Below are 17,217 nucleotides of genomic sequence, written 5' to 3'. Positions count from 1 at the left end.
TATGATTCTGGTCACAGAGCCCTGCAACAAAAGGAAAATGTTTTTTCCTGTCTACGCTATCCATGCCCCTCAATTTTATACATCTCAATCATGTCCCTCCTCAGTCTCGTCTGCTCCAAGGTGTGTGTGTGCGTGCGTGCGTATCTATCCAATTGCTCGTAATTACTAACTCGCCAGCCCAGACAACATCCTGGTAAATAAATCTCCTCTGTAATCTCACTGGTGCAATCACATCTCTCCACAGTGTGGAATCCAGAACTTCACACAATTCTCTAGCTGTGGCCTAACCAACTTTTTGTACACTTTCAGCACAACCTTCCAATCTTAAACTCTATGCCTCAGCTAATAAAGGCCATACCCCATGTGAGTTCCTAATCACTTTATCTACTTTCCCTGCAACATATGAGACCAGTGTAATGTACATCAAGATCCCCAATCCTCCATGTTTTCAGGATCTTACTGTACATCATTAATTCCTTTGCCTTTTTTGTCCTGCCCAAGTGCATCATTTCACACTTATCCAGATTGAATTCCATTTACCACTGACCAGCCCATCAATACCCTCCTGTAATCTAAGGCTATCCTCCTCACTATTTACCACCCCATCAATGTTATCATCTACAAACTTACTGATCAACACTCCTACATTCGAGTTTGTATCATTTATGTATATTACAAACAGCAAGGGCCCAACACTGCGTAGCCCCAATGAACACAGCATTCCAGTCACAGAAACATCCCTCCACCATCATGTCTGCTTCCTGCCATTCAGCCAATTCCAGATCCAATTAGCCAAATTTCCTCGGATCCTACGGGTTCTTACCTGCGTTATCAGTCTCCCAGGCAGCACCTTATTGAAAGCCTTGACTATGTCGATGCCCTCATCTACACACGTGGTTACCTCTTCGAAAAATAACTTTCCTGTTTTTGACTAATCCCTGCCTCTCTAAGTGTTGGTTAATTTTATTGTTCAGCAATGTTTTCCTTAATTCACTCGAGGGATGTGGATATGACTTGCAGGGCCAACAGTTTTCCCAGTGCCAAGGTTAAACTAACCAGCCTGTAGTTTCCTCACTTATCCCTTGCTCCCTCTTTAATAACAGCCCCATATTGGCTGCCCTCCAATCTTCTGGCATCTCTTAGGTTCTAAGGGTCACTAGACCCAAAACATTAACTCTGATTTCTGTTCACAGACGCTGCCAGACCTGCTGAGCTTTTCCAGAAACGTCTGTTCTTGCTTCTGGCATCTCTCCTGTGGCCTGAGAGGAATTGAAAATTCTTGCCAATGCTCCTGCTATTTTGACCCCAGCCTCTCGCAACAGCGTGGGAAATATTTCAACTGGCCCTGGTGATTTATCTACTTTGTTGCATTCTCCATTGTAATACCCCCACCAATCAGCATTCTATGTCTGTGCACGTCAATGCAACAGTCAAGAAAGCACACTAATGGCTCTACTTTCTCAGAAGGCTAAAAAAATTTGGTATATCCACATGACTCTTACTCTTATCATAGAAAGCATCCTATCCGGATACATCACAGCACTCTGCCCAAGACTGGAAGAAATTATAAAGAGTTATGAAAACAGCCCAGTCCATCAAACGAACCAGCCTTCCTTCTATGACTCTGTCTACACTTCTGCTGCCTCAGGAAAGCAGTCAACATAATCAAAAACCCTTTCTACCCCAGTTCTATTCTCTTGCACCACCTTCCATCGGACAGAAAATACAAAAGTTTGAAATCATGTACCAACAGATTTAGGAACTCATTCTTCCCTGCTGTTATCAGACTTATGAATGGACCTCTCATATATTAGAGTTGATTTTTCTCTGTAGCTGTAACATTATATTCTACATTATGTTTTATTACCCTAATGTACACTTATGTAAGGTATGATGTATCTGGTTAGCACACAAAACAATAGTTTTCACTGTGTCTCAGTACGTGACAATTATACATCAAATCAAATCTACTCATACTGTAAAAATGTTCCGTATTTGACTCAGTCAATCCAGAAGTGCTTTGAAAGACCCTGTCAAAGACCAGCTGGTCAAAGAAATTAATTAACATCCTCTGTCTCCTCTATGGCTAGATACTGGCGACGGTCCTCATCAATGGTAATATAACAGAATCCTTTGAGGGCAAGACAGTGGTCAAGTAAAGATGTGTCATCAACCCCTCCCTTTGCTCCATCTTCATCACCACCACCGTCTACAGAATAGAGAGAAAATGTTTCCACCTCAACCAGTCAAAATTCACGAAGACAACAACACAGAGCTCACTTGATTTCGGTAATCGGATGAGATCATCTCCGCGCTCTCGGAATTGAATCTTCAAACCTTACTTAATGCCTTTGTGGAAACATATCGAAGAATTAATCTCAGCCTCAATCTCAAGAAGACAAACCCTTTACATTCCTGTCCCAGGTCAAATTTCAGTCCATTCCTCCATTAAGATCAACAAAGAAATCCGTCCAAACATCGAACATTTCCTCTACCAAGGAAGCTAAATCTCATCTATGACTGACATTAATGCGGAGATCTGACATCGCGTCCAATCTGTGAGTGTCGCTTTTGGATGCCTAAGGATGATGGACTATAACTTTCATGCTGGTACCAAGATCTTGCAATGCAAAAGTACAGCTGATTCTGCTAATAACGTGCATTTCTTCAACTCGAATTGGCTTTAACGCAATTGAAGAGTTTATACCATTATTTGCAAAATGTGAACTTTCTTTACCAGTATTGTCTAGAATGCAATTTCAGTCCCATTAGCTTAAATGGCGTGGCTATTGCACAATTTTCTTATAACCCGAGACTGGATGAAAAAGGAACTATCGTGTGATATCAGAACTGACTACGGTTATTCTTCTGACTCTTCTATATTGCTCCAAAACTTGAGATTATGTATAGATGCTGCCTCAAGGCCCCTGAGAGGTAGCATTAAGGCTGTTTGAGATGGATTTTCCACATCAGCCAGGAGGACAAGCATAGGGCAACGCACCCAACAACCCCATCGCCCTATGGCCGGCCACTTCAACTCCACCTCCCACTCCCCCATGGACATGCAAGTCCTGGCCCTCCTCCATCACCAAATCCAAGCCAACCAATGCCTGGAGGAGGGATGCCTCATTGTCTGCCTTGGGACCCTGCAACCACATGGCATCAATGTCGATTTCACCAGTTTCCTCATCTTCCCATCCCCCACCTTACTCCAGATCCAACCCTCCTCTTTGACCCTGCCCTCTTGAACAATCCTACTTGTCCATCTTCCTTCCCACCTAGGGCTAATGCCCGATACACCGACTCTCCTGCTCCTTGGATGCTGCCTGACCTGCTGTGCTTTTCCAGTGCCACACCTTTTGGCGTAGGATGCCTGAGCTCCAATGCAAATCATCTTCATCCAGCTCCAGGAAGATACTCAAGTAAGAGGAGGATAAAGGAAGAGTGTCACAGACTCCCTGAATGCTTCCCTTATGAAATGCAACACAGATTTCAACGCATGGGAGATCCTCGTTCAGAAGAAACCAACTCAGAGGGAGCTCTTGTATGAAGGAATAGAATTCTTCGAGAATGACAGTCAGCAAGAGGAAGCACAGAAAAGGAAGCAGAGAAAGAAACGCAAACACCCTCAATGCCAAGGATCAATGCCACCTCCTGGAAATAGCTGCCAAATGTGTGGTTGGAGATGTGGCTCTAGAATTGGGCTCAACAGCCATGCAAAAACCCCACAGAACTGATGACACACTATTCCCAAGGTAGACAACTATATTCGGTAGCAAGTGATTGCCACCGCATCCAATTCTTGTGAATTGTCCCAATGAGTGAAAAACAAAAAGGAGAGGTCAACATTGATACAATATCAGACACCCCGATGAGAAAGAAAATGATTCAAAAGAGAGTTCGTAGTTAGCTAAAGATCATGTCAAGTTTATAGAAATAGCATATAATTAAGAACCATCACCTTCCAAACACCCCATCTAGAAGGACAAGGGCAGCAGATGGATGAAAATACCACATCAACTTACATTCATAATAACAGGGTCAAAAATCCTGAAACATGCTTCCTGCAGCACTGTAGATGTCTACAGAACCCAAGAACTGCAGCAGTTTAAGAATGTGGTTTACCACACCTTTTCCAGGAAAATGAATGAGGAATTGGCCAGTGATCTCAGCACCCCATGGACGAATTTTTAAAAAATGAACTCTAAAAGTATGTCGACAGGTTATTCTAATATGGATGGCCGTCACAACTAAGATCCATCTTTCTGACATTCAATGTCCAAATCATGAACTTTGTCAGGGATCGTCAATGTTTTTCTACAGTTGTATAGCCTTTTAATAAGACTCTGCCCATGGTTTCAATGGAGTCTGGGATAAGGAACTAGACAATGACCAACATCCATGACTAGCACACCGAAGAAAGTGAAACATTACTCAATCCCAAATCATTTCAGTGTTAGCAAAATACGTAACTAATTCATTTCAACTTATCATGCAATGCACAAGGTGCTTATCCTTGCTAGTTATTAGAAAGTTCAACATGGCATACATGGAATTCTATCCAACCCTAATCCACCATTCAGGAGTCTTAAGGTACAATGGTACAGTCCCTACCTTTGGGCCAGAAGGTCCAGGTTCTACTCCCACCTGTCCCAGAGGTGTCATAAATGTTAAGGGGTACCTGTGGGGCAGTGGTAGTGTCCCTATCTTTTGGCCTAAAAGCCTAAGTTAAAGCTTCACCTGAACTGAATGTAAGTAAAGGCAGGTTAATTAAAATTATTTGTTTCATCATTCAACAAAACCATGACTGATTTACAACCTTACTTCATATCCCAAAAATGCCCTTTTAATTAACAAGCATCAATCTCAGTTTGAAATTTACCAATAAATGTCAGTGCAGTGAGTTCAGAACAACTTTGAGAGTGAACAAAAGTGTTTCCTAATTACACTTCTGAAAAACTAAGATATTCCTCTTGCGCCCTCTCCAGCCTAGTTATGAATATTCATCCCCTAAAACATGGAGGTAGCAAAATTTTCACTTAGATCACCCCTTTACCATCTAATTTAGAAACAGATCCCTAATTTGTGTAAGACTTTATACTTTTTTTTAACTGTACTGAGGTATTCCTATACTTGAGTACTCGTGATAATAAAATTCTAATTTTAAAAAACTGTAATATAACCCTGGACGTCCAGATATAGAGTCACAGAGCTATACAGTAGGGAAACAGACCCTTAGGTCAATTTGTCCGCCACTACCAGACATCCCAATCTGACCTAGTCCCATTTGCCAACATTTGACCCATATCCCTCTAAATCCTTCCTATTCATATACCCATCTAGATGCCTTTTATATGTTGTAATTGCATTAGCCTCAACCACTTCCTCTGGCAGCTCATTCCATAGATGCACCACCCTCTGTGTGAACAAGGTATCACTCATGTCCTTTTAAAAATATTTCCCTTCTCCTAAGGCAAATTATTTGTACTGTGTCCATGATCAATAGATAGATGCAGTTGACAAACCTCCTTGCACTCACTCCAGACATGGTCTAAACTATGTTTTGTACAGTTAAAATACAGGTTCTACCACCTTGTATTGTTTTCATCTCGATGTAAAGGTCAGACTTCCATTACTCTTTTTGATAACTTTCTGTAACTGTTCATGACAGTAGTTACTATCACCTACACTGCTTACCTATCTTTGTTGCATTGGCAAATTTGGCTACATGGCTTTCTAACCCATCAGCTCAGTTATTAAGAGATATGGTGAACTGTTTAGGTCCACAGTACCAATACATGAGGAACATCACTATGACTCTATGACCACTGATTTCATTTTGCTAATTAAATAACCTCTCCATTTTTCCTGACTGCCAGCCAATTTCCTAACCAGACCATCAACTTCATAAGTTTCAATTGTAGTTAACAGTCTCTTTAGGAACTTCCTAAAATTCCTTCTGGAAGTCAATTCAAATAACGACCAAAAACAATCCTCCATTCACTACTTCAGTCAGAACTTAAAAAAAAATGCAATCTGATTAATCAGACACAGCCCACCCTTTACAAATCCACATTTGCTCTCTCTGATCAAGGCTTTCTGCTGCTGTAATTCATTTTTCTTTAAAGACTCTAGCAATTTCATGGCAACAGATATTTGGCTAACTGGTCTATAATCCCCTGGTTCTCCTCTCACCTTTCCTAAACAGTGAAGGAATGTGCAAAACTTTCCAATGTAAAGGAATGGTTCTAGAATCAGGGAGACTCTAAAAGATTATAGTTAGGGCATGTGCAATATTCTCACCTACTTCATTTAAAACCCCGGGATGGAAAACATCTGGTCCTGAGGTTGGATCACGCTTTAAGGCCACTCTTTTCTTCAAGGCTGCTATTTTGCTTAAGGGTTATTTGAGTTATTTAGCACAAAGCAGGAAGTGTGTGCTACCTGGTGACAAAGCAATACTGCAGCGCTGGTAAGTGCCACTCTTCTCTAACATCCTTGTCATTGATCACGGTAATTCCAGCTGCTGGATTCCTTGGGTTTAAATTTAGCTCTGGAAACAGTGCAAAGGTTAAACAGCAAAGTTCAATTATGTACTAAAGGTCACTGACATTATCTTAATTAAAAATGTATCTTCTGTGGTTACACATACATGCAATCAACAATAATTGTCATTTTTGGTTGAAGTGGTGATACAGAGCAGGTAATTCTGTGATAATCCATCCATTTAAAGATCTGCTATTCTGTCCTGTCTCCATCTAAGGCCTTGATTTTATAATTTTGTATAAGGTTTATTGTACAAATTACTATTTGCTAACACATCTGGGGAGCTTGGAAAAGCAATACATTTGAGCCATGGCACCATGATTGATGAGAAACTTACTCCTGATACACAAGACAGAATACAGGCCGTCACTACAGTACTAAGGGACTGCTTCAAGTTCAGAAAAAGAGCAGCTTTCGTACAAAACTTTATACCAAAGCCTGTCTGCTCTCTCAGGTGGATATAAAGGCCAAGATTTTCATTAAATCAGGGAGAGGCGACCAGAACCATATTCTCGGATTCCCATCTCCTATTTCCCAGTTATGAATTTTCACCACAGCCTTTCAAGAGTGGGGATTGTTTCAGGTGGTAAGCATGCACCTTCCACTCCCAATATGGCTCGCTCCAGTGCACAGATAGGCAAGTCCTGGTCTTCCACAATCTTAATGGAGTTGGATAACTTTTTCAAAGTCACGATTCAAAGACGTTAGAACCAGAATTGGTAATGGGAGAATCTTTTGAAAAACAAGTGCAAAAGGTTCTTCTCATGCCTACCCATGTCAGGGTATACACCCCCTCATGCTCCACACCAATGGCTCCTCATGCCAAGTTATTCTAACACCCATCCCCACGGCCCTTCATGGTCTCTATGTCCATCTATTCCCACATAGCATCTCATACACATTACCCTCTATTGGTGCCATTGGCAATCCCTCACTAACGGGAATGGACCCCTAGGAAGTTGCGTGTCACAGGTCATGGATTCTATGCATCCTTGTGTCGCTGATGAGCCCGACCACATATCTGAGAGGTGCCTCCACGAGGTATAATTGTTCGTTGGCCTGGAGATCGCTGACATTCCTATGCCTGGCTCCTTTTCCACATTTCCTCTTGCTGTCGTGTGTTCTCAAAGAATCGTGTCCATTCAAACACACGCTTCCTCCAAGACAGCTTCTCCTGAAAGAGTGTCCCTCATGCATTGATATCAATGTTGCACTTCTTGAGGGAAACTTTTCGCAAGTCTCTTAAGTGCTTTCTTTGTTCTCTTCTCATTTAAGTATCTTCCCAGAGCTAGGCAAAGAAGATTTGCTTTGGCAGTTGGAACTCAGGCATCCTAAGCTTGTGGCTGGCCCAGTGGTGTTAGTTTCAATGAATATGGTCTTGTCGGTAGTGCTACTGGCTGCTCCAAGGATACTGAAATTAGTATGCCTAAACTCTCAGCTGATGTGGTCTCCAGGTCCTTGAGGTTATGTATATACATAGTCCAAGTTTTGGAGCTATGTAGGAGAGTCAAAAAGCTGACTGCCTTATACACAAGAATCCTGCTATCAGCACTGAAGTCACGATTGTCAAAGACTCTCATCCTTAGGCGTCTGAAGGCAGCGCTCACAGATTGGATGTGATGTTGAATCTCCACATTAATGCCTACCTTAGACGAGAGGTAACTTCCCAGGAATGGGAAACAATCCACATTTGAAAGTTTTTGTCCATTGAACTTGACTGAGATAGGTTGATAAAGGTGTTGAGTCTCCTTCAGGTTGACACAGAGACCAATTCTTCAGTATGCTTCCACAAAGGTGTTGAGCCAGGCTTAAAGATTGTCTTCGGAGACATTGTCATCCGCATACTGAAATTTCACAAACAAGGTCAGAGTTGCCTCCTTAGATTTCAATCCAGTGAGGTTGAAAAAGTTTCTGTCCATCGTGACGACAATGTCCACATCAGAAGCTTACTCTTGACAAGATGAAAAAGAGTAATGAAGAAGATGGAGAAAAGGGTGCGGAAATGCCACATCCCTGCTTGACTCCTGTCTTGACCTCAGAAGGATTATTATATTTTGTCAGTGAGGACTGTCACCACATCTTACTATGGATGACATGGATGATGATACGAATTTCTCTGGAGAGCCGACCTTTGACTAGGTCTTTATAGCACTTCCTGATTAACTGAATCAAAAGTCTTGGTCAGATCAATGAATGCCATCTAGTTGGATTGCTCATGGAATTTCTCTTCGAGTTGCTGAGCAGTGAAATCATGTCCATACTTGCATAGTTTGGTCAGAAGTCACATTGGCTTTCAGAAAGGATTTCCTCAGAAGGAATTCGGACATTGATCTTCCTGATGATGGAGAGTAGAGAGATTCCTAATAGTTCCTATAGTCCACTTTGACTCCTTGCTTGAAGACAGTGGCATTGGCAGCGTGCCTGAGATTGGCAGGGATTTCTTCTTTGTCCCAAATTTTCAGGAACATTCGATGGGGATGACAGGTAAGCTCTGCTCCAAGTTTTAAAATGTCCACTGGTATCCCATCCACTCCAACAGCTTTCCCATTCTTTGTGTTTAATGGTGGCTTTGATTTCTGCCACACTAGGTGGGAGTCTAAGATAACCTTCGATGGGGAGTTGGGGAGTTCATCAAACACTTCCTCACCTACTATTGCATCGTGATTTAGGAGTTCCATTAAATGTTTTTACCAGAGGCTGATATTTTCCTCTGCCTCTCAAAATAGTTCTATCCTGACTCAGTACTGATTTGACGCCAATGCTGCTGGATCTAATAATTTCCTTGGTGGCACTGAAGAAGTCTCCCATGTTGTGCTTCTTGGCAAGGAATTGCAGCTCTTTAGCTTTTCCAGTCTGCCAGTGGTTCTTTATTTCCCTAGTTTTTCCTTGTAGGTCTGCCTTTGTTGAGCTCTCCTCATTGCCCCACTGATGACATTGATTTGCCAGGCCCGGATAGCTTTTCACTTCTTCTGGATGAATAATGGGGCCATTCTCATCAAAACAGCCTTGGTCTTACCTGGTCTTGTAGCTGATGGTTTCTTCACAGCATAGGTTGATGACCATCTTCAGTTCTTTCCTTCACTCCCTTACAGTCAACTCTTTGGGGATTTTGGTGAAGACATTATTAGAAAGTCACTCTTGAAGCCACTCAGCTTTGAGCCTTTCCCTGAACTGTTTCCTAGTTTTCAGCTGTTTCTGATGGCATGTGATGGACACAGAGGTACGAATGAGACAGCGGCCTGTGCAGCAGTTGTCTGCTTTGGTGACCACTTCAGTAACGAGGACAGCACCTTGGTCTCGGGATCAAATGATGATGTCTTTGATCATGTCCCAATACTTAGACCACGTATGCCTTCCCAAAGCCCCGAAATGGTCGTTTTGGCAGAACAGTGTGTTGGAGACGGCCAACGTATTTGGTGTTCCACACATTTGGTGAGCAGAAGAATCATGCTGCAGTTGCAATTCTGAACTCCTTCCTTTCTGATGGCTCCTTTCCAGGATTGCAAGTCCTTTCCAACCCTGGCAGTGAAGTTCCAAGAAAGATAATTTTATCTTCCCAAAGGAGGTTGATGACTATGGTATCCAAGGTAGAATAGAAGCCTTCTTTGGATTCATCTATGGCATAAAGAGTTGGAGCAGACACTCACGACTGTTGTTTAGCGGTTCTTGGCAAGTTGTAGACAGTCATGATGTGATCGCTGATGCCCTCAGGAACCTCAGAGTCAGTGACAAGTTTGTTCTTGATGGTGAATCCAATTCCGTGTGTCTTGCATTGGTCCCAGGGCTCTTCTCTCCTGAGGCAGGTGTAACGACAATCTTCAGCCCTTGAGGAAGCAGAACAGGCTACTTCTGTTGAGATGACGAGACATTCCTACACTCGGATGGTGGTGAACCTTTAGAATGCTTGATCACAGAAGGCTATGGAAGCCAATTCACTGAATACGTTTATAAAGAAACAGATTTCTATTGACCAAAGGAAACAGAGTGTAGGCAGAAGGCAGGAGTATGGGCATTGAGAAAGAGGATCAGACATTATCATGCTGAATACTGGAGCATGCCAAATGGCTTACTCCCGTTCCTATTCTCCACGTTTTCCAGCTCTATGCAATAATTAAACATATTATCTGTCAAGCTTGGATTCCTTCTGAGATCTATCTTGCTGTAACACTAAGTGTTTGAGGTAATAGTGTTTTATTTGTGTCTAACCCACATGGACTTATCTAGCAAGCGTTTGGTGGAGCAGTATAGAGGGAACATTACTCTAAAACTACAAATGCAGAACGGAAAGCTTCAGTGTCTTAAACAGACAAAATAAGACAGCTGCATTATTACAGTACCTAAGGCTGGCTCCTTTGAAACTTCAGGGTTTTGCCCCATACGTGTGGTGTAACTTTTCTTCACAACATAGTTGCGCAGATGCACCACCATCCCTGGTTCTAGATGTCTGTACCAATCCATACACAGGGAGTTCCACAACACAACTGTTGCTGAGCCTGACTTATCAGCTACTAGAAATTTGGCCTAAAGGATAGAAATTGAGAACATGTTCAATAAAATAAAAGCATTCCTACTTTAAATAGTTTGCAAGTGCACGGAAACCACTTAATTGCAAGCTTTACTGTTATAGTCTTTTCTCCTCCTCTCTCAACAGCTCATTGTTAGCTTGAACTAAGTCTGAACAATCAATTGTCTGAGTGGCCCATTACAGCCAACCAATTCAGACATCTATATATATGTATTTTTCAGCAGGTTCCTGACCATGAGAAACAACAAGGTGAGGAACTAGCTCCGGAGCTATTGGACTAGAGAGGAGTACAATGCCAATCTTCTTGCCCCAAATTGAAAATTTACACCAAATCAGCAGTGAGTGGATAAGTAGGAGAAACTGAGGAGTGCACATGCTGGAGAGTCAGAGTCAAAAAGGGTGGCACTGGAAAAGCACAGCAGGTCAGGCAGCATCCAATGAGCAGGAAAATCGATATTTTGGGCATAAGCCCTTCATCAGGAATCCCGCTCCTTGGATACTGCCTGACCTGCTGTGCTTTTCCAGTGCCACCCTTTTTGACTCTGAGTAGTTAAGTGCCAGGCCGGAAGAACACAAAGTTAGTAGAATGAAAACGAAAGATTTTAATGGAGTTTGATGCTCCAAGAAGGAAGAGGGAATGTAGAATGACTTGAGCCAAGTAAAGGAATGAGAAGAGTGAGTGCACATTGGAACAGGAGGCTGAACACCACACTGAGGCAAAGTGAAGGAAAACCATGGAGTGATTTGCAAATTAGATCCATAGGCCTTCAAATAAATCAGCCAGAGAATATGGAGATGCTGTCAAAGATCAATAAGAAACAGTTCAGAGGGAACGTACAACCAAGCTCGAGAGAACTAACACAGAAAGTGATAATTCTTGTCAGTTCTGTAGGAGCAAACCTAGTTTCCTCAATGTCTCAGTCTGCTGGCACTCTCTGGGGTCTTATATGAGAATGTCCACTTGGTCATGTGCTGAAGAATTCCATGTGTACACAGAACTGCAATCCAGCGGAAGTAAACTGGAATGAGAAAATAACAATAATAGTGTTTACCTGAAATGGGCATTCTGAATATCTGTCAGGCCGTCCAAAATGACAAAGTCTGAACTTGCGGAGGACACGAACAATCACTGGTGGAAGATCCTTTTTCTTTTTCTGGGTGTAACCTTCCAGCTGTCTTACATCAATGCTATAAGATCCTGTGTACATCCAGCAGAAACAAGTCAGATCCAGGTGAACATCTGCTCCCGCCACACACATTATGCTATGTCCCCGCTCCTTCATCCTGTGCGCATTACAGTATCATACAGCATAGAAGGTGCTCAGTATCACATCTGTGCCAGCCCTTTGTAGGAGTTATCCAATTAATCCCAAACAAATACTGATGCAATTCCCTTTTGAAAGTTACTGGTGCATCTTCTTGCACCACCCTATCAGGTAGAACATTCTAGCCCACATCTCACTGCTTAAGAAAAACTGTACTCACATAGGCGCCCAGGAATTTTGCCAATTAACTTTAATCAATATCCCTCAAATACCATGTTCATTCAGTGGAAACAGTTTCTACTCTTTTAAAGCCATCGTGATTTTAAATACTTCTATTAATTTTTTTTCCCCTAACCTTCTTTACTCGAAGGTGAAGAATTGCAACTTCACTAATCTCTCCACTGTAAGGACTAAATATATTTTGGTTTGAAATCTAAACTGGAATATGCAAGTCTGGATTACCAGCTTTTTAAAATAATTAAAACAAACATGGAACTATGCAATCACTTATTAGTTATGTGAAGACATGTATTTTTTTAATGAAGCTGGATTTGATATTTTTGAGACACAAACTAGCATCGGGTACGTTTGAATTGAAAAAATTGAACATGTCCAGCGATGGTGTTTGGATTGGTTTTAAGTAGCAGTTTGTCACAGAACTGAGAGAAAAGACACCAGTTGGGATCTCAGCTCTCCATAAAACCTGCAAGCAAGTCTGACTCTTCCCTTTCCCTTTGAAGGAAAACAGCACTGGATGTGTGTAGCTCCAACACTCAAGATGTTCGACATCATCCAAGACAAAGTAATTAATTTGACTGGCATCATATCCACAAACATCCACTCCCTCCACCACCGCTCAGTTGCAGAATTGTAGATCATCTACAAGGTACACTGCAGGAATTCCACAAAGATCCTTTGATAACAATTTCAAAACCCACAACCATTACAATCTAAAAAGACAAGGGCAGAAGATATATGGAAACAACACCATTAACAAGTTACCCTCCAAGCCACTCACCAACCTCACTTGGAAATATGTAATCTACATGTGCTAAACACACTGCAGTGACTCAAGGCAGCAGCTCACCTCCTCTCAGAAGAGCATTGGACGAGAATAAATGCTCACTTTGCCACTAACACCCACATCCCATCAATTAATTTTTAAAAAATCAAATTACCCTATATAGCACCAATCAGCTACTGATATCAACATGTGTGACTGGGATGTGATCAGTTTTAATGGCCATCCCTTGTCCTGTGTAGGTGATGGACATGCCAGCAATTGTTTTGACTACTGCGTGCTTTACTAAGTTACTTCAGATGACACAGTTAGCTATCAAATGAAATTATGTCATAAGTAAGGGCGATGCCAGCTCTTTCCTGTAGAACATTAATGAATCAGTTGAGTTTTTAATGCATCATGTAAATTTCTGAGGTCAATCTATGAATTGTACACCTTTCTATAGTGGATTTGAATTCATACTCTTGAAGTTGATCAAAGTAAACAACCATTACTCAGCAACAATTCTACTCAATGCCTTTAAGATACTCTTAAAAATAAAAGAATTATAGCTCAAGGTGAGTAGCAGAAATGACAGATAAACACCTTTTAATGCTCGCCATCCCCTAACTTGTGCAGCTCCTCAACAATCACTGCAAATCCTGGTCTGCCTCTAACTGTCACCATCCACACAAGTTAGCAAGATTTATTCGGTAGCACCATAAGCTTTCATTTTTATTTAGACAGCTATATTTATCTAATAGTCTTTTACTTAGACAGCTATATTTATCTAATATTCTGGATCAGTGGTGCTGGAAGAGCACAGCAATTCAGGCAGCATCTGACGAGCAGCTGCTCGTCGATTTTGCTGCTCGTCGGATGCTGCCTGAACTGCTGTGCTCTTCCAGCACCACTAATCCAGAATCTGGTTTCCAGCATCTGCAGTCATTGTTTTTACCTTATATTTATCTAATAGTCTTGTTATAAATGTCGATACTGCTAGCTTGATGGTAATCGTGGTTGATCTGCATTACCTGTTTGCAAACTATCTGCCAACAATAATTGCTACTGGTTCCTCAACATGAAGATTTATGCACAAGGTAAAAGAGATCTTTTAGGATTGGAATCTAGCCTACTGATCCTCACCATCAGCAACCGATCACTGAATAGAATTCTTGCTTGAGAGAGATTTGTGGATTCACACCCTATTCAGAGACATGAGCATAAATTCCATGCAGATGGTCATAGTACAGTAGTGAAAGAATGACAAACTTGCATTTGTGCAGTACCCTGAACAACAGTTTAAAGCTGAAGCAGTACAGCTAGTGGGATTGCTAATAGCACACTACTTCAATGACTGTAAAGCGCTTTGGGACATTGAGGTTGTAATTCTATTAACAATGTAAAAAGTGTTATAGAGAATTTATATCAGTAATATCCATCGAGTTATCATCAATATCCCAAATTTTCTGTTGCTGTTGTGAGGGGCTACATTCACATTACATTTAGTGCCCACTATTTCATGCTTAAACCTCTCTGATATTGAGGTACGTCTCATTGGTATCTCATCAGTAAGCTATAATATTAGGTGATTGAGTAATCTTCATTTTGTATCGTTCAGCTAATCAGGATAATCAATGACTCTGTCCTCTCAAATGCAGTTTGCATGTGAACAATCAAGCCACTATTCCAAATGCACTTCAGACACAGTGCTGCACTGTTGACGATGCCATTTTTTTGATGAGATAGTACTCTCTTTCAAGATTCTGTTCCCTCCACCTGCCCTCTTGGGGGTTTGAAGTAAAGGATACTGAGGCTACGTGGTTTGAGGAGGCACAGGAGAGTTTTCCTGGCAGCCTACTCAATATTTGGCTCTATTTCACAAACATTCACCCTGAATGGTCATCATTACGTTGCTGTCGACTGGGAGCTTGTTCGGTTTAGAATAGTAGCCCAGCAAAGCATCGTGGTGGGAGTAAGGGGTTGGAGGGGAAGAGATTGGGATGGATGAATTTGGCAGGGGCGGGTGGTTGAAGGAAAAACATTAGTGATTTGATTTGGCTGCAGATTTGAAAGATCCCAGGTAGGTCTGGACAAAACTAGAAACTGCTGGAGAAACTCAGCAGATCATAGAATCGAAACTGGCCATTCAGCTCAACAAGTCCACACCGACCCTCACCCAGACCCATTTCCCTCTAAGGCACCGAACATACACGTCCCTGAACACTATGGATAATTTAGCATAGCCAATTCACCTAGCCTGCACATCTCTGGACTGTGGGAGGAAACCCATGCAGACACTCGGGAGAATGTGCAAACTCCACACAAACAGTTGCCAGAGGATGGAATTGAACTTGGGTCCCTGGTGCTGTAAGGCAGCAGTGCTAACCACTGAGCCACCATGCCACCCATCTGGAATTGAAACGTTAACTCTGCTTTCTCTCCACAAATGCTTCCGGACTAGGTCAATTTCTCCAGCAATTTCTGTTTTTGTTTCAGATTTCCAGCACCTGCAGTTTTCGGTTTTGTTTCGGAGTTGGACTGGGAACTTGCTGTGGGGTCTGGGCTATGCTTCAAGGAAAAAGACCACCAACTGTGGAAGTGCTGTGAGATGCACTGTTCTCTGCAGAGATATAAACATGGAACGATAGAATCCTTACAGTATGGAAGGCGGCCATTCAGCCCATCGAGTCCATACCAACACTCTAAACTGCATTCCACCACCCAGACACTGTAATGCTATGGATTCCCATTCGTGGGCAATTTAACATGGCCAATCCACCCAGATTGTGGAAGGAATCCCATGTACAAACTCTACAGTCGCCCTGAGGCTGGAATCGAACCTGCGTTCCTGGCTTTGTGAGGCAGCAGTGCTAACCACTGAGCCACCACACTCCTAATCTGACATTTCACCTGGCGAAGGGGCAGTGCTCTGAAATCTTGTGATCTCAAAGAAACCTGTTGGGACTATAACTTGGTGTCCTGTGATTTCTGACAGGATCTGCAAAGGGAGAGACAGAGAGAGGGTTAATGTCTTGAGTCCGCTGCAGTCACCAGGCAGGGCCACTCAACCTGAAACGCGAACTCTTGATTTCTCTTCTCCACAGATGCTGCCAGACCTACTGAGCTTTCCCCCGCAATTGCTTTTACTTTTGTTTCCGATTTACGGCAACCGCAGTTCTTTCAGCGGTTTACGCCTGCTGCGACCGTTCTTCGGGTCTGAGCACTGCCAGTTCACCTTCAAATCGCTGAGTGGGTTGCCCAGGCGGGTGTCGGTGCCAAGCCTCCCCATAGTAATTGGCAGCATCCCACAGAGAAAGGTAGTAGCGCCTCTTGGCTTTGATGGGCAGCTCTGGGCCAATGGGCAGCTCAGTGCCCTCGTTGAACACGTGCAGCTTCTGCAGTCTCAGCCTCCGGACGGCAGGGGGCGCCTTGCCGTCTCCCCAGGCAACCACCTGGGCCTCCAGCAGCACGAAGACAAGCAAGCCGACTCCCAGGCGCCTCTCGTCGTACTCCAGGGCGAGGCGGACGTTGCTCAGCTCGCAGCCGCTGCTCAGCAGGTTGCGGCGGACCGTCCAGTTGAGGGACGGCCGCAGCACCACCCGCAGGCGGCAGTGGCCCTCCGACAGGCTCAGGTCGTACAGGTCGCCCTCGCCCGGCGCCTCCCACAGGCCGCCGCCGCCGCCGCCGCTCCCCGGATCCCGCGGGTACCTCTCCACCGACAGCACGACGACCGGCTGCTGGCACACCAGCGACGAGCGGACGGGCCCGCGGCCGGCGCCGAAGGCCGGGAACATCGCCTTGAAGGCGCACTTGTCCCGCTCGCCCACTTCCATCTTGGTGCAGGCTGAAGGAAACGGCCGGCGGCGCCGTGACGTCAG

The 17,217-nt window shown here is 43.3% G+C and overlaps 1 protein-coding gene across 2 annotated transcripts in view; it reads right to left on the bottom strand.

Moving 5' to 3' along the window:
• Window positions 1–17,212, bottom strand: part of LOC122544302 (RPA-related protein RADX-like) — a 35,342-nt gene extending 18,130 nt beyond the window's left edge. For both annotated transcript variants that reach the window (XM_043683436.1, XM_043683437.1), the window contains exons 1-4: window positions 16,575–17,212; window positions 12,124–12,269; window positions 10,884–11,067; window positions 6,445–6,553 (exon numbers count right to left, since the gene is read on the bottom strand). In XM_043683436.1, coding sequence (XP_043539371.1) covers window positions 6,445–6,553; window positions 10,884–11,067; window positions 12,124–12,269; window positions 16,575–17,172 — 1,037 coding nt within the window. In that variant the 5' untranslated portion in view covers window positions 17,173–17,212. The remainder of the gene's footprint in view (window positions 1–6,444; window positions 6,554–10,883; window positions 11,068–12,123; window positions 12,270–16,574) is intronic.
• Window positions 17,213–17,217: the final 5 nt, after the last annotated feature.

The sequence above is a fragment of the Chiloscyllium plagiosum genome, chromosome 48 (genome assembly GCF_004010195.1).
Source record: "Chiloscyllium plagiosum isolate BGI_BamShark_2017 chromosome 48, ASM401019v2, whole genome shotgun sequence".
Taxonomy (NCBI): domain Eukaryota; kingdom Metazoa; phylum Chordata; class Chondrichthyes; order Orectolobiformes; family Hemiscylliidae; genus Chiloscyllium; species Chiloscyllium plagiosum.
Note: the sequence above shows the minus strand (reverse complement) of the source record. Positions and strands in the feature narration are given on the sequence as shown.